General features: G+C 39.4%; 1 protein-coding gene across 5 annotated transcripts in view; it reads left to right on the forward strand.

Moving 5' to 3' along the window:
* The window catches only part of PIP5K1B (phosphatidylinositol-4-phosphate 5-kinase type 1 beta), a 283,009-nt gene that overhangs the window by 170,578 nt on the left and 97,992 nt on the right, over positions 1-14,439 (forward strand). For all 5 annotated transcript variants that reach the window (XM_081066583.1, XM_081066581.1, XM_081066584.1 and 2 more), the window contains exon 7: positions 3,398-3,697. In XM_081066583.1, the coding sequence (XP_080922709.1) occupies positions 3,398-3,697 (300 nt within the window). The remainder of the gene's footprint in view (positions 1-3,397; positions 3,698-14,439) is intronic.

Below are 14,439 nucleotides of genomic sequence, written 5' to 3' on the forward strand. Positions count from 1 at the left end.
TGAGGTAATTGAGACAAAGATAAATGGAGTAAGTTGCCAGGGGTTTTTCAGCTACTGAGCTGCACAAGTGGGACGTGAACACAAGTGGTAGGGTTCCAAAAAGCTGCATCTTTAATCTCTGCATGATATACCAGCACGTATTCAATATTAGCTATTCTCAGTCACTACACTTCACAATTCAGGTTAAATATGATCTCGTGAAAAATCACCTCTCATTTAATGTTTTAGAGGCTAAGAAACAGTCACCTAGTCCAGGTGGATTTACTAGACATCGAGTCCCAATTTTTCAAAAATAAGAGCTTTTCCTGAGTAATCTTGTCATTTTCATAAATCTTATATTTCTTTGTTCTTTCATAACAGTTATTAATTATCTGTGATTGGAATGACAACAGGAAGAAGTTTAGATTTCAAAAGCCCCAGTTCAGCTATTCACTTGCTTGAGAGGTGACAACTGTCACAAAATTAATGAGATGCCACACAACTCATTATGTGAAAAAAATAATTTAATTCTGGAATCTGCTAGAGAGTACATTAAATGCTGTAAATTAGTCCCACAGATAAATATAGGAATCAAACATCTAAATAAAAATCTTAGTGAACAGAGTGCTCAGATCTTAAAAGGTTTTGATCCTGAACAAATAGTTCAACTTTTTTTAGAGCAAATTGTCTACTTTATGCTAGCGAATATAGAAAATACAGAAAAGGAAAAAGAATGCAACCAACTGTAATTGCTTTTCCAGAGATACATATTACTAATATTTGGCATAATTTGGTATATATCCTTTCAGATGTATTCTATTCATACACACATTTTAAAATAATCTAAAATTGGGATCAAACTGACATTGCACTCTTTGCTAACCTGCTAAGTGAGTAAATCTTAAACTTCTATAGTTCTAAGCTTAGACTAGTCTCTTATGTGGCTGTTAAATTTAAATTAAGATTAAATGAATATTTTAAATTTACATGAACAAGTGGTTTTATCCCAGTCATGTAAGGTAGTATAACAAACAATATAATTTGTCCCATTGACAAGAAAAAATGGGAACATTATGTGTTTATCTAAATAGACGTTGAAGAGAAACTAAGACACTCAAAATTCAACTTCTCTTAATTAGAATTCTAAAAATTGGCAGCAAAATTTTTAATATAGTAAGCAAATAAATGAATATACACATATTATACCTTTATCAATCTCCAAGAGTTCACATATCTCATGGAGAAGAACAAGAGCCTTTTCACCGGAAATAATAGAAAAAGACAAGGATGCCCTTCATCAGTGGTCCTTTCTGCTATATTTGCTAGAATTCCTTGCAATAAATTTGGAGTACAGAAAAAATGGAAGAAAAGTATAAACACTGTTTTCTGCATATGATAAAATTGAAAATGAGCAAAACTGCAAGAACATAAACCCGTAGTTTCTAGAGCTAATGAGAGTCCAGCAGCTTTGCAAGATAGAAGATAATTCTACAAAATCCATTGTATTCTATTACATAGATCATATAGAGTTGGAGAATATAACGGGGAGGGGAAGGAGATCCCATCATGATAAAAATAATTTACAATGAACATTAATAGAAAAATAAAGATAAATAAATGTAGACATACTATAATTCTGATTGGGAAAGCAAGTTATAGTAAGTATAACACTTAAACAATAATCCAAAAAGATTTTTTGTAATAAGAACTCTAAGATACTTGAGTCTATAAAAAGAAATGTGCAAGACTAATAATATGAAGGAAACTACAAAATGTTATTGAAGGACATAAAAATTTATGAAATAATAAAGTGATATACATCATTCCTGAACTCAGTATTGTAAAAATTTTAATTACCCACAAATAAATCTATAAATCTAGTGTAATTCCAGTAGGATTTTACCCAGAATTTGACAAAGGTGATTCTTTTAAAAGTGAAAACAAGTATTAAGAGCATTTAAAAAATTAAACAGTGGAAGGGAAAAGCTGTAAGAATTGAACAAGACATTTTTGATAAAGAAGGAAAATGGTGGGCCTGCCCTAACACACACCAAAAATCTGTAAAGCTTTACAAATGTTACAGATGTGATGGAGCTATATTATAGTACAGGCACAGACAAGTAGATCAGTGGATTCAAATAAAGTGTCCAGAAATAGACCCAGGTGTTTATCAACTTTTTGTATGATATAGGAGGAACTTAAGCTCAATTGGGAAAGGACGGACTCTTCAGTCAATTGTTGCTCATTTGAGAAAACAATTAAATTGCCTATTTCAGATCTTCACACACAAAAGTATGAACTCCACATGGTGTAAAAACCAAATGTAATGACTAAAACTATTAAAGATCCGGAAGAAAATAGACGAAATTTTTAACCTTGGGATATAAAAAGCTTTGTTAAACAAAAAGCCAAAGAAATCACGAGAAACAAGTACATAAATGTGACTACATCAAAAGACAAAGCATCTGTATATATAAAAAAAATGCCATGCACTAAATTAAGCACATAGAATATTTCTGGAATGATGCAACGAAAGTGGGTATACTAGTTTCCTCAAAAGTTGGGAATCGGGAAGGATCAGGGACCATAGAGACTTCTCATTATATAGATATACTCTTTCATTCCTCACCTACTTTTAAAGTAAAACAAAAATAGGCATGTAATTTTTGTTTTTATAGTAAAAAAAAAAAAAGACAACATACCAGGAGAAAATATTTACTTTGTATAAAATAGGAAAATGGTAACTTATTAAGAACTCCAACAGGGACAAAAACCTATAGAAAAAATGAGCAACAGGATATTAACACAAAATTATCTTTGAGGTGGCTAAAAATATGTAAAAATTATTCAATTTCTCTAATGACCAGTGGTACTCAAATTATTAAAAACAAATCTCCATTTTCCACCAATCATGCTTGAAAAGATTTTAAAGTTGGAGACTCAACACTGGTAAGAGTGATGAGAAATAATGTAATTTTAACAAAGAGTGCTTGCAAATCGTTCTGGCCAGTTTGGAAGACAGTTTTTTGTTGGGTTTTTTTTTTCAGGAGCTATTAAAATTTAAAATGTTCATCCCTTATACCCCAGGAATTAATTTCCTCGTTGGCTACCTTAGAGAATAATCACACGTGGCACTAATCAGTTCTTTGCCCGTTTTTGCTTGCAGCTAATTTGGGACCTTCTATCCATTTTCTATTCAGCCACGTTTAATGCCCTGAGTTTAGAATGATAAAGTTGCTATTCCAATAAGCCAATTTAAGAACTAGATCAGAAGCAGCAAAATTTTAGCAATGGCCATTAATAAAGATAATCACATTCTATTTTTAATTTCCATGTTAGATGAGAACACCTCTGTAGTGGAGCTTATTTTGTAAAAATAAGAGGTTTTAACCATTGCTTTTCCTTTTTCTCTACTTAGAATTTAAATCAGAATCCAAGAACTCTTTTGCCAAAATTTTACGGACTGTACTGCATGCAATCAGGGGGCATCAACATCAGGATCGTGGTGATGAACAATGTCTTGCCTCGCTCCATGAGAATGCACTTTACATATGACTTGAAAGGCTCAACCTATAAACGAAGAGCATCCCGAAAAGAGAGAGAGAAATCCAACCCCACGTTTAAGGACTTAGATTTCCTACAAGACATGCACGAAGGGTTGTATTTTGATACAGACACATACAATGCGCTCATGAAAACGCTTCAGAGAGACTGCCGGGTAAGGAAACGTATTGGCTGTGTTTTTTTTTGAAAAGTCATCTGTGGTGATGTCCCTTTGTAAGAAGTGTCCAAAATGGACACGTGGAAATACATCAGACCCAATCCTGGGGCTGCTCCATGCACCCCTGATGGAGAAGGAATTGGTGGGTGATGAGGGAATTGTCTAGTGTGTCTGTTGATTTTACTAATAAGCTACATCAGCTTTCTTTGCATTTCAACATTTCGTCTTAGAAACAAGAATTGTTTTTCTTTTTGTTCACCCCTGTGGGGAAGGTAATTAAGCTAGCGGGAAAAGAAATGTAGGTTTAATGCATTGATTAGTCCACATAGAAACCTTGGAAGAACTAAGGCTCTGACCATGGAGAGAAGTTTAGAGGAAATGTTCTTGGTGGTATTGATCCCTGGAAATCCATTGTGGATGCAGGACCCGACGGGGAGCCCATTTGCTCCAAGTGTTTTATTCCATCTGAATAAAAGGCGATCAGGAACGAGGCCTGACAGAGCACATACCAGTCTGCGCAAACTTAGCCAGAGTTATTGTCAAAAGTGATTGAGAAATTCATCGTCTGAAGTCCCCAGACTGCAGTACTTAGTCTGGGGGTGGGGGAAAGGAAGGGGGAGTAAGACCCTGGCAAGATTTTGCTGACGTGGTGAATTTACAGAAAATAGGTAAAAGTCCTTTTGGAGGAAAAGATGAAAATGCGACTTGTTGAGTTCTTAAGGATTAAGATCATTTCATTAACAAATTCTCAGGAGTATCATTTCCTGGCCCACGTGAACTTAGGAGAACCATCGAGGTTCTGAGCATAATGGAGGCAGGCAGAAGGCTTGTGGTACAGGTTTGGGCCCAGGCATGACCTGGGCTTTCTGCAGGAGCAGATAGGAATCAGAGGGCTAGGTCATTGGGAATAAGGGTGTGCCTTCCAGGCCGTGGCTTCCTGGGCCCTTTGTGGATCTGGACAGATGACCCGTTATTGCAGGGGAGGGAAGGACCCTTGTCTGCCAGACTTGAGCTCACCTGAAGATGAGGAAGGCAGTCTAACCACGTTTTGTGACATATAAGGTGGGCAATCCTCACTAAGAAACACAGCCTTACTATTTCTGGTTTTTTTTCTTTCTACATGTTCTGACATGTATGATAATGTACAAAGATATGTCCTTGGAATTGTTTTTTTCATTGATGGAAATGGTATACTTCGCAGCTCCTATTCTTTTGCTACCATTTAGTGAATGCTTAGAATGTGTCAAGCTCGTCTGAGATTTTTAATGCATCATTTCATTTAATTCTCTCAGCAACCAGAAGTTATTACTATTCATACTCCCATTTTAATTGATGAATAATTAGTTTCTTAAAGAGATTACAAACCTGTCCCGCGTTACTTAGCAAGTCAGTGGCAGAGACCACACCTGTTTGGTTACAAAGCCTGTGCTCTTAATTGAAATGTAAATATTCACTGTAAGGATTTTATTAAATTATTTTTTCAGGAGTCAGGGGAACAGTGGGAACCAAGAAAACAAAAAAATGCCCAGCTGAGTTCTTCAGATATCTGGGTGTATATGAGTGATTTATGGTTTTCTTTTAAAAAGAAAAAACAAACACACACATTTGTGTCGAAACCTTTTCCTGTGCTTTTTCTACCCTTGCAGGATGTGGATGAAAAGTGACTCTCAATTCCCCAGAGTTTAATACAAGCCTTTCCAGTTTTAGATTTGCTGTGTGTGTGTGTGTGTGTGTGCACCTCTTTAATATGGGAAGCCTCTTTTCTGCTGTCTTCTAAAACCATAGGCTTCTACGCCAGAAAAAGGAAAGGGTCAAGTGTAAAAGAGCCATGGCACAGGATTTGTCTGTTTATTACTGTTCCCCGGGCCCAATACCGATAGCATGAGTTCAAACACAACTTTTCATCAAGAGTGAAACCCTGGAGATCTGCCTTTTTATTTTCTTTTTGGAATATTTGTTGTTCTAAGGAGCATAAAGGTCATCGTAGAGGTATTCTAAAGCTAACTCTTCTCACTCATTTCATTGATTTTGTACAGGACACAGACCATGCACATTCTTTAAATTATACACAAAGTTTCTCTTCAGAAAGGCTTTTCTGGGGGTTATGGGAGAATGTAAGTGCTGCACTGTAGGGGAGCCTGAGTCCCTTCTAGGATCCGCCTTGACGGTGACCGAGGCCGCTATGATCTGAGGTCACCAACTGTTTCTCTGAGCAGAGCTGCCTCAAAGAAGGCACGTTTCTGGAATGGCAGGCCCTAATATTTAATAGTGATGGACCTTTTTGCAAAACTGATGAAAGCTGTAAACTGTCTCCTCAGAAAATGCCCATCCACACTTCAGTTCAGGAATCCCTTGGAGCTCACTGTTCCCCTACACACACACACACACACACACACACACACACACACACACACACACACACTCACTCACTCACACACACACACACTCACACATTCCCCAGCCTAGAGCCATACAGCAGTCATCCCTCTCTTCCTTCAGGTTGGCCAGCTCCCTGCATGGGCTCTGTGGTTGACATTGCCTGGAGCATCTCTTACCCTGACATCTGCCTCCCTTTGCAGCCCTGAGATTTCATGCCAGCTGAGATGCTGTTGAGATCAGGAGACTGTGAGGTCACCACAGGGCTGAGGTCAGTGCCCTGTGAGCTCAAAACGTGATCAGGAATCTCTGCTGTTACCATTTCTCTAAGTGAGGTGGTCCTACTGAGGCTGGCTCTAGAAACAAGTCATTCAGGTGACTGTATTGTGGTACAGCAGCCCAGCCAGAGAAAAGTGAAATAGCCCCATACTAGGATACATCCTTAAATTCACTTATCAGACATGCATTTCAGGTCTACTCTGTGCCACCAGGAGGTGAGTAACCTCCATTTTTAATCACTTGCCATATACCATATTAAATGCAATGATAATATTCTAAGGCCTTGTGAGAATCAGAGTAGGTGACATCATAGCTTGGGTTTCTTTCCAAAAAAAGTTTTATTGGGGAAGGGGAACAGGACTTTATTGGGGAACAGTGTGTACTTCCAGGCCTTTTTTCAAAGTCAAGTTGTTGTCCTTTCAATCTTAGTTGTGGAGGATGCTGTTCAGCTTCACGTTGTTGTCCTTTCAGTCTTAGTTGTGGAGGGTGCAGCTCAGCTCCAAGTCCAGTTGCCGTTGCTAGTTGCAGGGGACGGAGCCCACCATCCCTTGTGGGAGTCGAACCAGCAACCTTGTGGTTGAGAGGACTAGCTCCACCCAACTGAGCCATCCGGGAGCTCAGTGGCAGCTCAGCTCAAGGTGCCGCATTCAATCTTAGTTTCAGGGTCACAGCCCACCATTCCTTGTGGGACTCGAGGAACTGAACTGGCAACCTTGTGGTTGAGAGCCCACTGGCCCATGTGGGAATCGAACCGGCAGCCTTCGGAGTTAGGAGCATGGAGCTCCAACCGCCTGAGCCACCGGGCCGGGCCCATAGCTTGCTTTTGAAGGATCACTAGGGTTTTCCAGGTAGGTAAAGCAGTAGAACTGTATTTCTAGAAAGATAAACAGCATAAGCTAGGCATGAAATAGCATGATACGTTCCAAGAACTCGAGTTTTTTGGTGTAACAGTGAGGGAGAGCATGTGAGGTAGGAGAGAAACGTATTCAGGAGCCAAACAATGTCAAAAGATTTTTCTGGTGGTCCCAGTGTCCTCTTAAGAGCTTAGAAGCGGCAAATTCAAGAATCCCAGACCTTTGGACCTCAGCTTTTCTATTGTTCCTGGACAGATACTGTAAGCCTCGTAACCTCTTGCTGACTCCCTCTTACTTCCTGCCGCCCCCCATCTGTTCTTTCATATTTTGGCTTGATGTCTGAGACCCCAGGATTCCACTTCCTTTGCATGACTGCTGGCCAAAAGATACCTGCATGACACATTGACCCAGCTTGACCTATGTGCATTGGTCCCTACTCCCCACAGACTTACGTCCCTGATTCCCAATCAGAGCCGCTGCTTCTGGACTCTGCATCTGAAATGGCTAGAACTACCTTTTGACAAGTGACATCTTCCCCGCTCCCTCACCCTTTCCCCAGCTTCCCCAGTCCAGCTTCAGGCCCTTGTCTATGCCCGCCCTCAGTGATGGTCCATCCCAGACCAAGTCTTCCATATAGCACATTGGCCACTCGGAATTCTTCTAGAAAGCTGAACTTGCTTTTTGTTTCAACCCTGCCAAGCCCACGGGATTCAAACAAAGGGCTTTTTCCAAAAACAGGGATTCAGCTCTTGGGGTTCTTCTCAACCCCCATGTTTCTGGATGTGTAAATAATTGGGTTCCTTTTCTTGAAACATTTCTCTCCCTTAGCTTCACATTCTGCCCCTGTGATAGCCATCTACACCCATAAGTGAACAGCCAAGATTGAAAGTTGTGACAGCAGAGAGTACTGCTAGATATCACAGGTCACTTGCTATCAAAAACAGGAAGTAAGATTCAGTCAAACCATCCCTTGCGGCCCCCATGTGACAAATAAGCTGAGAGGCACATCCTATTTGAAAACTGCTCTTCGTGAGTACTCCATAATCTCCCCCTCTCCCCACACCCCCAAGCCTGCTCCTCTTCCTGTCTTTTGTGACCCAGGCAACATGCTCATCATGCAGCCAGTTGGCAGATCAGTACCCTAAAGCTACCCTTTCCTTGCTTCCTTTCTTCTTCTCTCTCTTCTTTCTCCACAGAGTAAATCACCATGTCCCATCCAGTCTGCCTCCTCAATTACTCCTCTCCATACTCATACATACAGCCACTGTCTTTATTGAGACCCTGATAACTCAGTTCCTGGAGTTTTGCGGTAGTTTTCAGTGTCATTGCCTTCCAACCCATCCCCAACACTGATGCCAGAGTGATCCTCTGATCAGAAATCCACCAGCTCCTTAGTATCCTATAGCTGAAATTCTTTACTGCTTTGGGGCCCAAACCCATGCTTCCTAACTTGGAACGTTAAGATGCTTCCTAATCTGGTCCCTGCCCCCTTCTCCAGATGCTCCTGCGGTTTCCTTTTTCAGCCTTTTCTCTCCCATCTCCTGGATCACCCCCCATTCTCCAGCTATTCTGATCTACTGGACACATTCTGTAAAGGTTTTAGTCTTTCCATGCATGCCTCATCTGCTAGACGATTCTGCTCTCTTCTTCACCTGGTCCTTACGTACTCATTTCAGGACTACCCAGGCATCACTTCCTCTAAGTCCCCATGCCTCCTGGGTTTACTTCTTTTGTGGGATTTAACATATTGTTTTATTTATTCATACATAGATCTTTGAGTCTGAGGGTCAAACCTTAATCTGTCTTTATACTCTCAGTGCTTGGTACTTAGTAAAAGTTTATTGAAATTTCTATTTGAACAAAGGAATAAACACAAAAAAATTATCTGATGACAAAGACAAGTTGAATATACCTCCAAGAAAATCTATCTTTGTTGCCTCTTGTGTATTTAGCTGTTTGTTAGGTTCTGCCTATTTTGGAGCAAGTATCCAGTTCCACTGCAATGCCTGCCAAATATGGCATTGAGAATTTAAAAAGCAGATGATCTCTGTTTTGAATCACTCGGGATTATTGAAAAATTGGACCTATTATCTCAATTAAGAGTTATTTGTGTGACAAAAGTATATTTATGTTTCAATTATTTACCCATAGAAGCAATGTTGCAAATAGTCATTAGACTTTATTTCATTTAATACTGACCCCTGTCTCCCTTAGGTGTATGTACTGTCTGCAGCTAGACTGTAAATGTCTCAAAAAGGCCAAAGCTCATTTCTTTACCTCTCTGCAGCTGTAGTACCAGGTTATTGTAGATACTCAATACATTTTGCAAAATTGTAATAAAAACTCTTTTATTTGGAAATATATATGTGTTAATTTTGGAAAAACAATTAGGAACAGTTTTGTATTCATTTTTAGTTTACTGTAATTATTTCTTCTCTGATGTAACTTATCTATGAAGACCTGAAGAGTAACATATCCTTTCATTAACTTGATAGTGTTATATCCAGCAATATTTATTGATAACTGAGGAAATAACATTGACAAAGAGCATTAATGAGAACTGTGTTTATAATCCAAATATTTCTTATTCCTTCAAGTGGGAGTCATATCAGACACAGTCTTGATAATTAATGACCTAAGTGACTTATTTTACATTTATTAACATTTTTTGTTGAGCAGAAAAGTTATTAATTTTTAAATAGGGTGGAACCAATTTTCTTTTTTCACACAAATGTCTGTCACCATAAATATTAATAGGTTTTCAGAATTTAATGAAGCCAGTCTTAAGAATACTGAGACGCTTTGATGTGCAAACGGGGAATCTAACTATGCATGGCAAGTTCTAAATTTGTACATCAGATTCTTCTCAGCTATGGGCATGTTTGTATGGGTTGCACTGGGGGTTATTTTCTATAACACTTAATTTAGCATTATGGCTAGTGCTTATCCCTCACCTATAATTTTGTTTAACATTATTATTATTGTTGTTTTTGGGTGTTGTTTTTGTTTTGCTTTTAGTTTAGCAGTTTCTGCTCTTTTTTATGTTGGTTGCTTTCCCAGTTATCATTAAAGAGGAAAAAGTGCGTCGGACCTAAAAGAAAAGAGATGTAAAGTTCTCTTACTGATGACAGTGCTGACGTTTAAGCTATTTCCTTTATCGTCAACGAATTGGATTTTGTTTTCAGACTTCAGCTAAAACATGTGAATGGGACAGGAATACCATTGACTTCACATCTTTTACCATGCCTTAAAAAGATTGCTTACCAAAAATGAAGTCCCCCAGTTCCTGGTCTTGCAGATAGCAGATTTTAGTAGGCAAACATTACTTAACTGTAAGTTTTTCTGTTTCATTTTCACCACTCTTCCTATATCCCCAAACTGCTTCTTTTATTGGATTTATCTTTTGCTTTGCTGGAGCACACACTCAAGTAATTTTTTAACAAGAGACTTAAATACACCCCTATCAGAGTGGCTAAAATAAAAAATTATAGTGACAACAGCAAATGGCGGTGAGGAGAAAATGAAAGTAGATCACTCATACACAGCTGGTGGGAATGTAAGATGGTACAGCCACTCTGTATGACAACTTCTTACAAAAACAAGCATGTACTTACCACATGACACAGCAACTACACTCAATTTTTATACTAGAGACATGAGAACTTATGCTTATGCAAAAACCTGTATGTAGATGTTTGCAGCGGCTTTATTTGTAACAGTCAAAAACTAGAGAAAACCCACATGCTCTTCAGTGGGTGAATGGCTAAACTGTGGTATATCCATACCATGCAGTCCCACTCAGCAATAAAAAGGGACAAACTACTGATACACATAAAAGCTTGGATGGATCTCAAGGGTATCATGCTGAGCGAAAAAAGCCAATCTCTGAGGTTACGTGCTGTATGATTCCATTTATATAGCACTCCTGAAATGGCAAAATTATAGAGACGAAAACCAGACTGGTGGTTGCAAAGGACTGGGGAGGCATTGTGAGGGAGGGAGGTGGCTGTGGCTACATATAAAAGGGTCACATGAGGGATTTTGGTGAAGGAACAGTTCTGACTTGACTGTGGTGGTTACATAAATCTACATAAAACTATATGCACACATATCCATGCACACATGCAAATGAGCACATATAAAACTGGTGAAATCGGGGTCAGTGGACTGGATCAAAGTCAATTTCCTGGTTGCCATTATTGTGGTAAGGTTGCACAAGATGTTATCGTTGGGGAAACTAGGTGAAAAGCATAGGAGAGCTCTCTGTATTTTTGGTCCGATTGCATGTTCAGTGATTTGAAGGGTAGACTTAACGTAATTACTAGGGATTCCCAAGGAGGAGAGACCTGAGGTACAGGGATTTACCGTGTTTCTAATAATAAGTATTTCTATGAGAGTTTGCAGGGTCATAGCACTTCATTTAACTCGATTCTACAGACATTGATATTTCTACATTATATTGTAATTGCTTGAGTCCATGGTTAATGTTTGCCTACTAAAATCTGCTACCTGCGCGACCAGGAACTGGGGGACTTCGTTTTTCTACCCTTCAAATCACTTAACAGGATAGCAGTTGTCTCAATGTTAGTCTTTTGATGAAGCCTAAGAGATAACAATGGTCAACATTTTTTAAAAGTGTGAATCGTACCTAATGAGCAAACGTAATAAGAGCAGGTTTTGGTAATAGCCTATCCACGCTTTGGTAGGCGATAAACCAGTGTCAATCATCATATCAACATTGTGAATTTGTGGATAATCATTTGTGGATAATCATTTGGCCAGTGTCTGTTAGTGACCAGAAAATTAGTCAATTGCAACTGTGTTGACCCCGCAATCTACTCAGTTATTTATTTAGGTGGTGCCTGGGGTTTCCATTTAAGATTGTACAACACAGCTGTTCATCGGTCCTGGAAAGGGGCTGATGTTTGTCCAGGCTTTTGCCAGTTGCTGCAGGTGGGTGATGGAAAGTAGCTTCTACTGGCATTAACAGAAAGGACATGATGCTCAGTATAAGTGTGTTTCAGGGTCGCTACAATAATCAAGATACTCTTCTGTGTTGTTGCTTATGCCTGACATACCTTAATTTGAGCCTGACAAGTAATTCTCAGTATTTCAAAACAAGCTATTCCCGGTTATGGTGGAGGGAGGGTTCCATCTTAGTTGTAACCTATGGATACCAAAGTAGCTTAACATTGAAAACACATCATACATAATATAAATTCAGAAAATACATATACAAAATACAGTATTTAATACATAATTTTGTGGACTGTAAGGACACATTTCCAAGGCTCTGTTCATCCGTAGGTTGGTTCAGTTATCAATTATTGTGGGCTTGCTCTGAGGCAGGCGATGCTTGACAGTATAGGTGGATTCTTTCATTAATCTTCAGAGCAGCCCTGCGAAGTTAGTGGCACGATCCATTTTGATAGATGAAGTGGAGTCTTGGGAGAGGTTAAGCGTTTCTAGGTGCACACAGCTTGCAGTGTTGGATCCATGGTTTACACCCAGGTCTCTCTAACTCCAAAACTGAGGTTCTTTTATCAGTACACTGTCTTTAAGACCCTTGTAGGTGTAATGGGAAGTCTGCTAAAATGAAAACGTTAAGTAAATGACATAGATAGAGACAGGAAGGACTGGAGGTGCCCCATGATTGGTTTTCTAGCTCTGACAAGGAGCCGTTGGAGAAGGTTCTACAGGAATTAAGAAAGGACTCTATCAAAATAGAGGAATTGGTTTGGCCAGGGCAATGAGTTCATGAAATCTTGCAACCTACCTCAAGGAAGGCAGGAGAGAGGAAAATAGTGCCAAGTAACTGACGAATACAAAGTAAAGTTAGGGATCCAAACATTTCATTTTAAAACTTTAATGAAAAGTATAATCAAGCACATGGACACTTGCCAGCTGTTAACCAACATGTGTGTACATGAAATTCTATTAACGTGAAAGCAAAGCTTCTTTCTGAGAATGTAATGGTTATAGTGGAGTTGATTGTTTTTCATATCACGTGGCATGGGCGATGAGACTAGATGTGTGCCATTGAATCCTGTGTGAGCAGCTTTTGAGAATTCTCATTAACTACAAAAATTGAAGGATTATCAAGCCAGTAGTTTTGGGTTTGTTTTTTTTTTAACCCTCATTTCAAACTCAATGGAGTACTATAAACATTTTAACAGAAAGAATGGAAATGGGAGACTGAAAACATCTTCGTTGACCCTAAGAGGCAAACATTGTTTCCTGAAAAAGAAAAAAATAAGACCTAAAGATTAGAGAACTCACATATTTCCTGAAGTGGTGGTGGTGGTGGTGGTAAAGTGTCTAGCTACCTTTCACTTTAAGTAACTTGTCACATAGAAATATAAAGATATAATAATCCAAGTTAACATTAGCTAAAATCTTTGGGCTTATGAAATAGAATGATGCTATGTCTAGTACGTGTATTGGGGTTTCTTGCTTTTGTGTGAAAAGAACCTCCCTATCTTTGATTTTGGAGATTCTAGAGGTAAGGTCAATGTAGGTGCCAAATAGGACTCACCAAGTGTCTGAGGGGAGGGAGCAAAGGGAAGGAAATGTCCCCACAGGCCATATCCTCTTCCCTGCTGGGAATCCTGGGGAACCAGAGAGAAAAACGCTAGTAGGAAGGGGAAGTGGCCACAGAGCGGGGTGGGGGTGATGACAGCAATAACCCTGGCTTTCGAGATGTGTCTGGAAAGCTTTTGAGATTAGCCAGTGCGCATCCGGTTGTGAACGCCAGGGTAAGTCAGTCACACAGATGACCACGTGAAATAGAGCAGGGCTGTAAATACCCCAGCTAAAGGAAACAGAGGGGTGGCAAACCCTAGCAACTTACAAAATGGAGTTGAGTCTCCACAGCTTGGGAGAAACTTCTGGAATCTGGTGATGAGCTGAGTTACGGAGAGTTAAGGCGTTGAGGGTTTCCAGAATCTGTGAAAATGTTATAAAGTTTAGAAAATGGTTCTGAAATATGCCTTGTGGTGTGTTACTCAACTTGCTGTGCACCTATCAAACACAACCTTATCTTCAACTTAGGCAACCGGAAACAGTTTTAAAGAGGAAAATGGATTTGATTTTTGTAGGGCTTCATTTTATTCATTCAACATCCAGTCCACATTTACTGAATACCAACTCAATGGGGGTCGTAGGAATGGCACTTTCTCGACTGCCTTGTGAAAGGCAAGGTACTTGTTGGGTTGCACATTGATTCCAGTT

Source organism: Rhinolophus hipposideros (assembly GCF_964194185.1).
Source record: "Rhinolophus hipposideros genome assembly, chromosome: 11".
Classification (NCBI taxonomy): Eukaryota; Metazoa; Chordata; class Mammalia; order Chiroptera; family Rhinolophidae; genus Rhinolophus; species Rhinolophus hipposideros.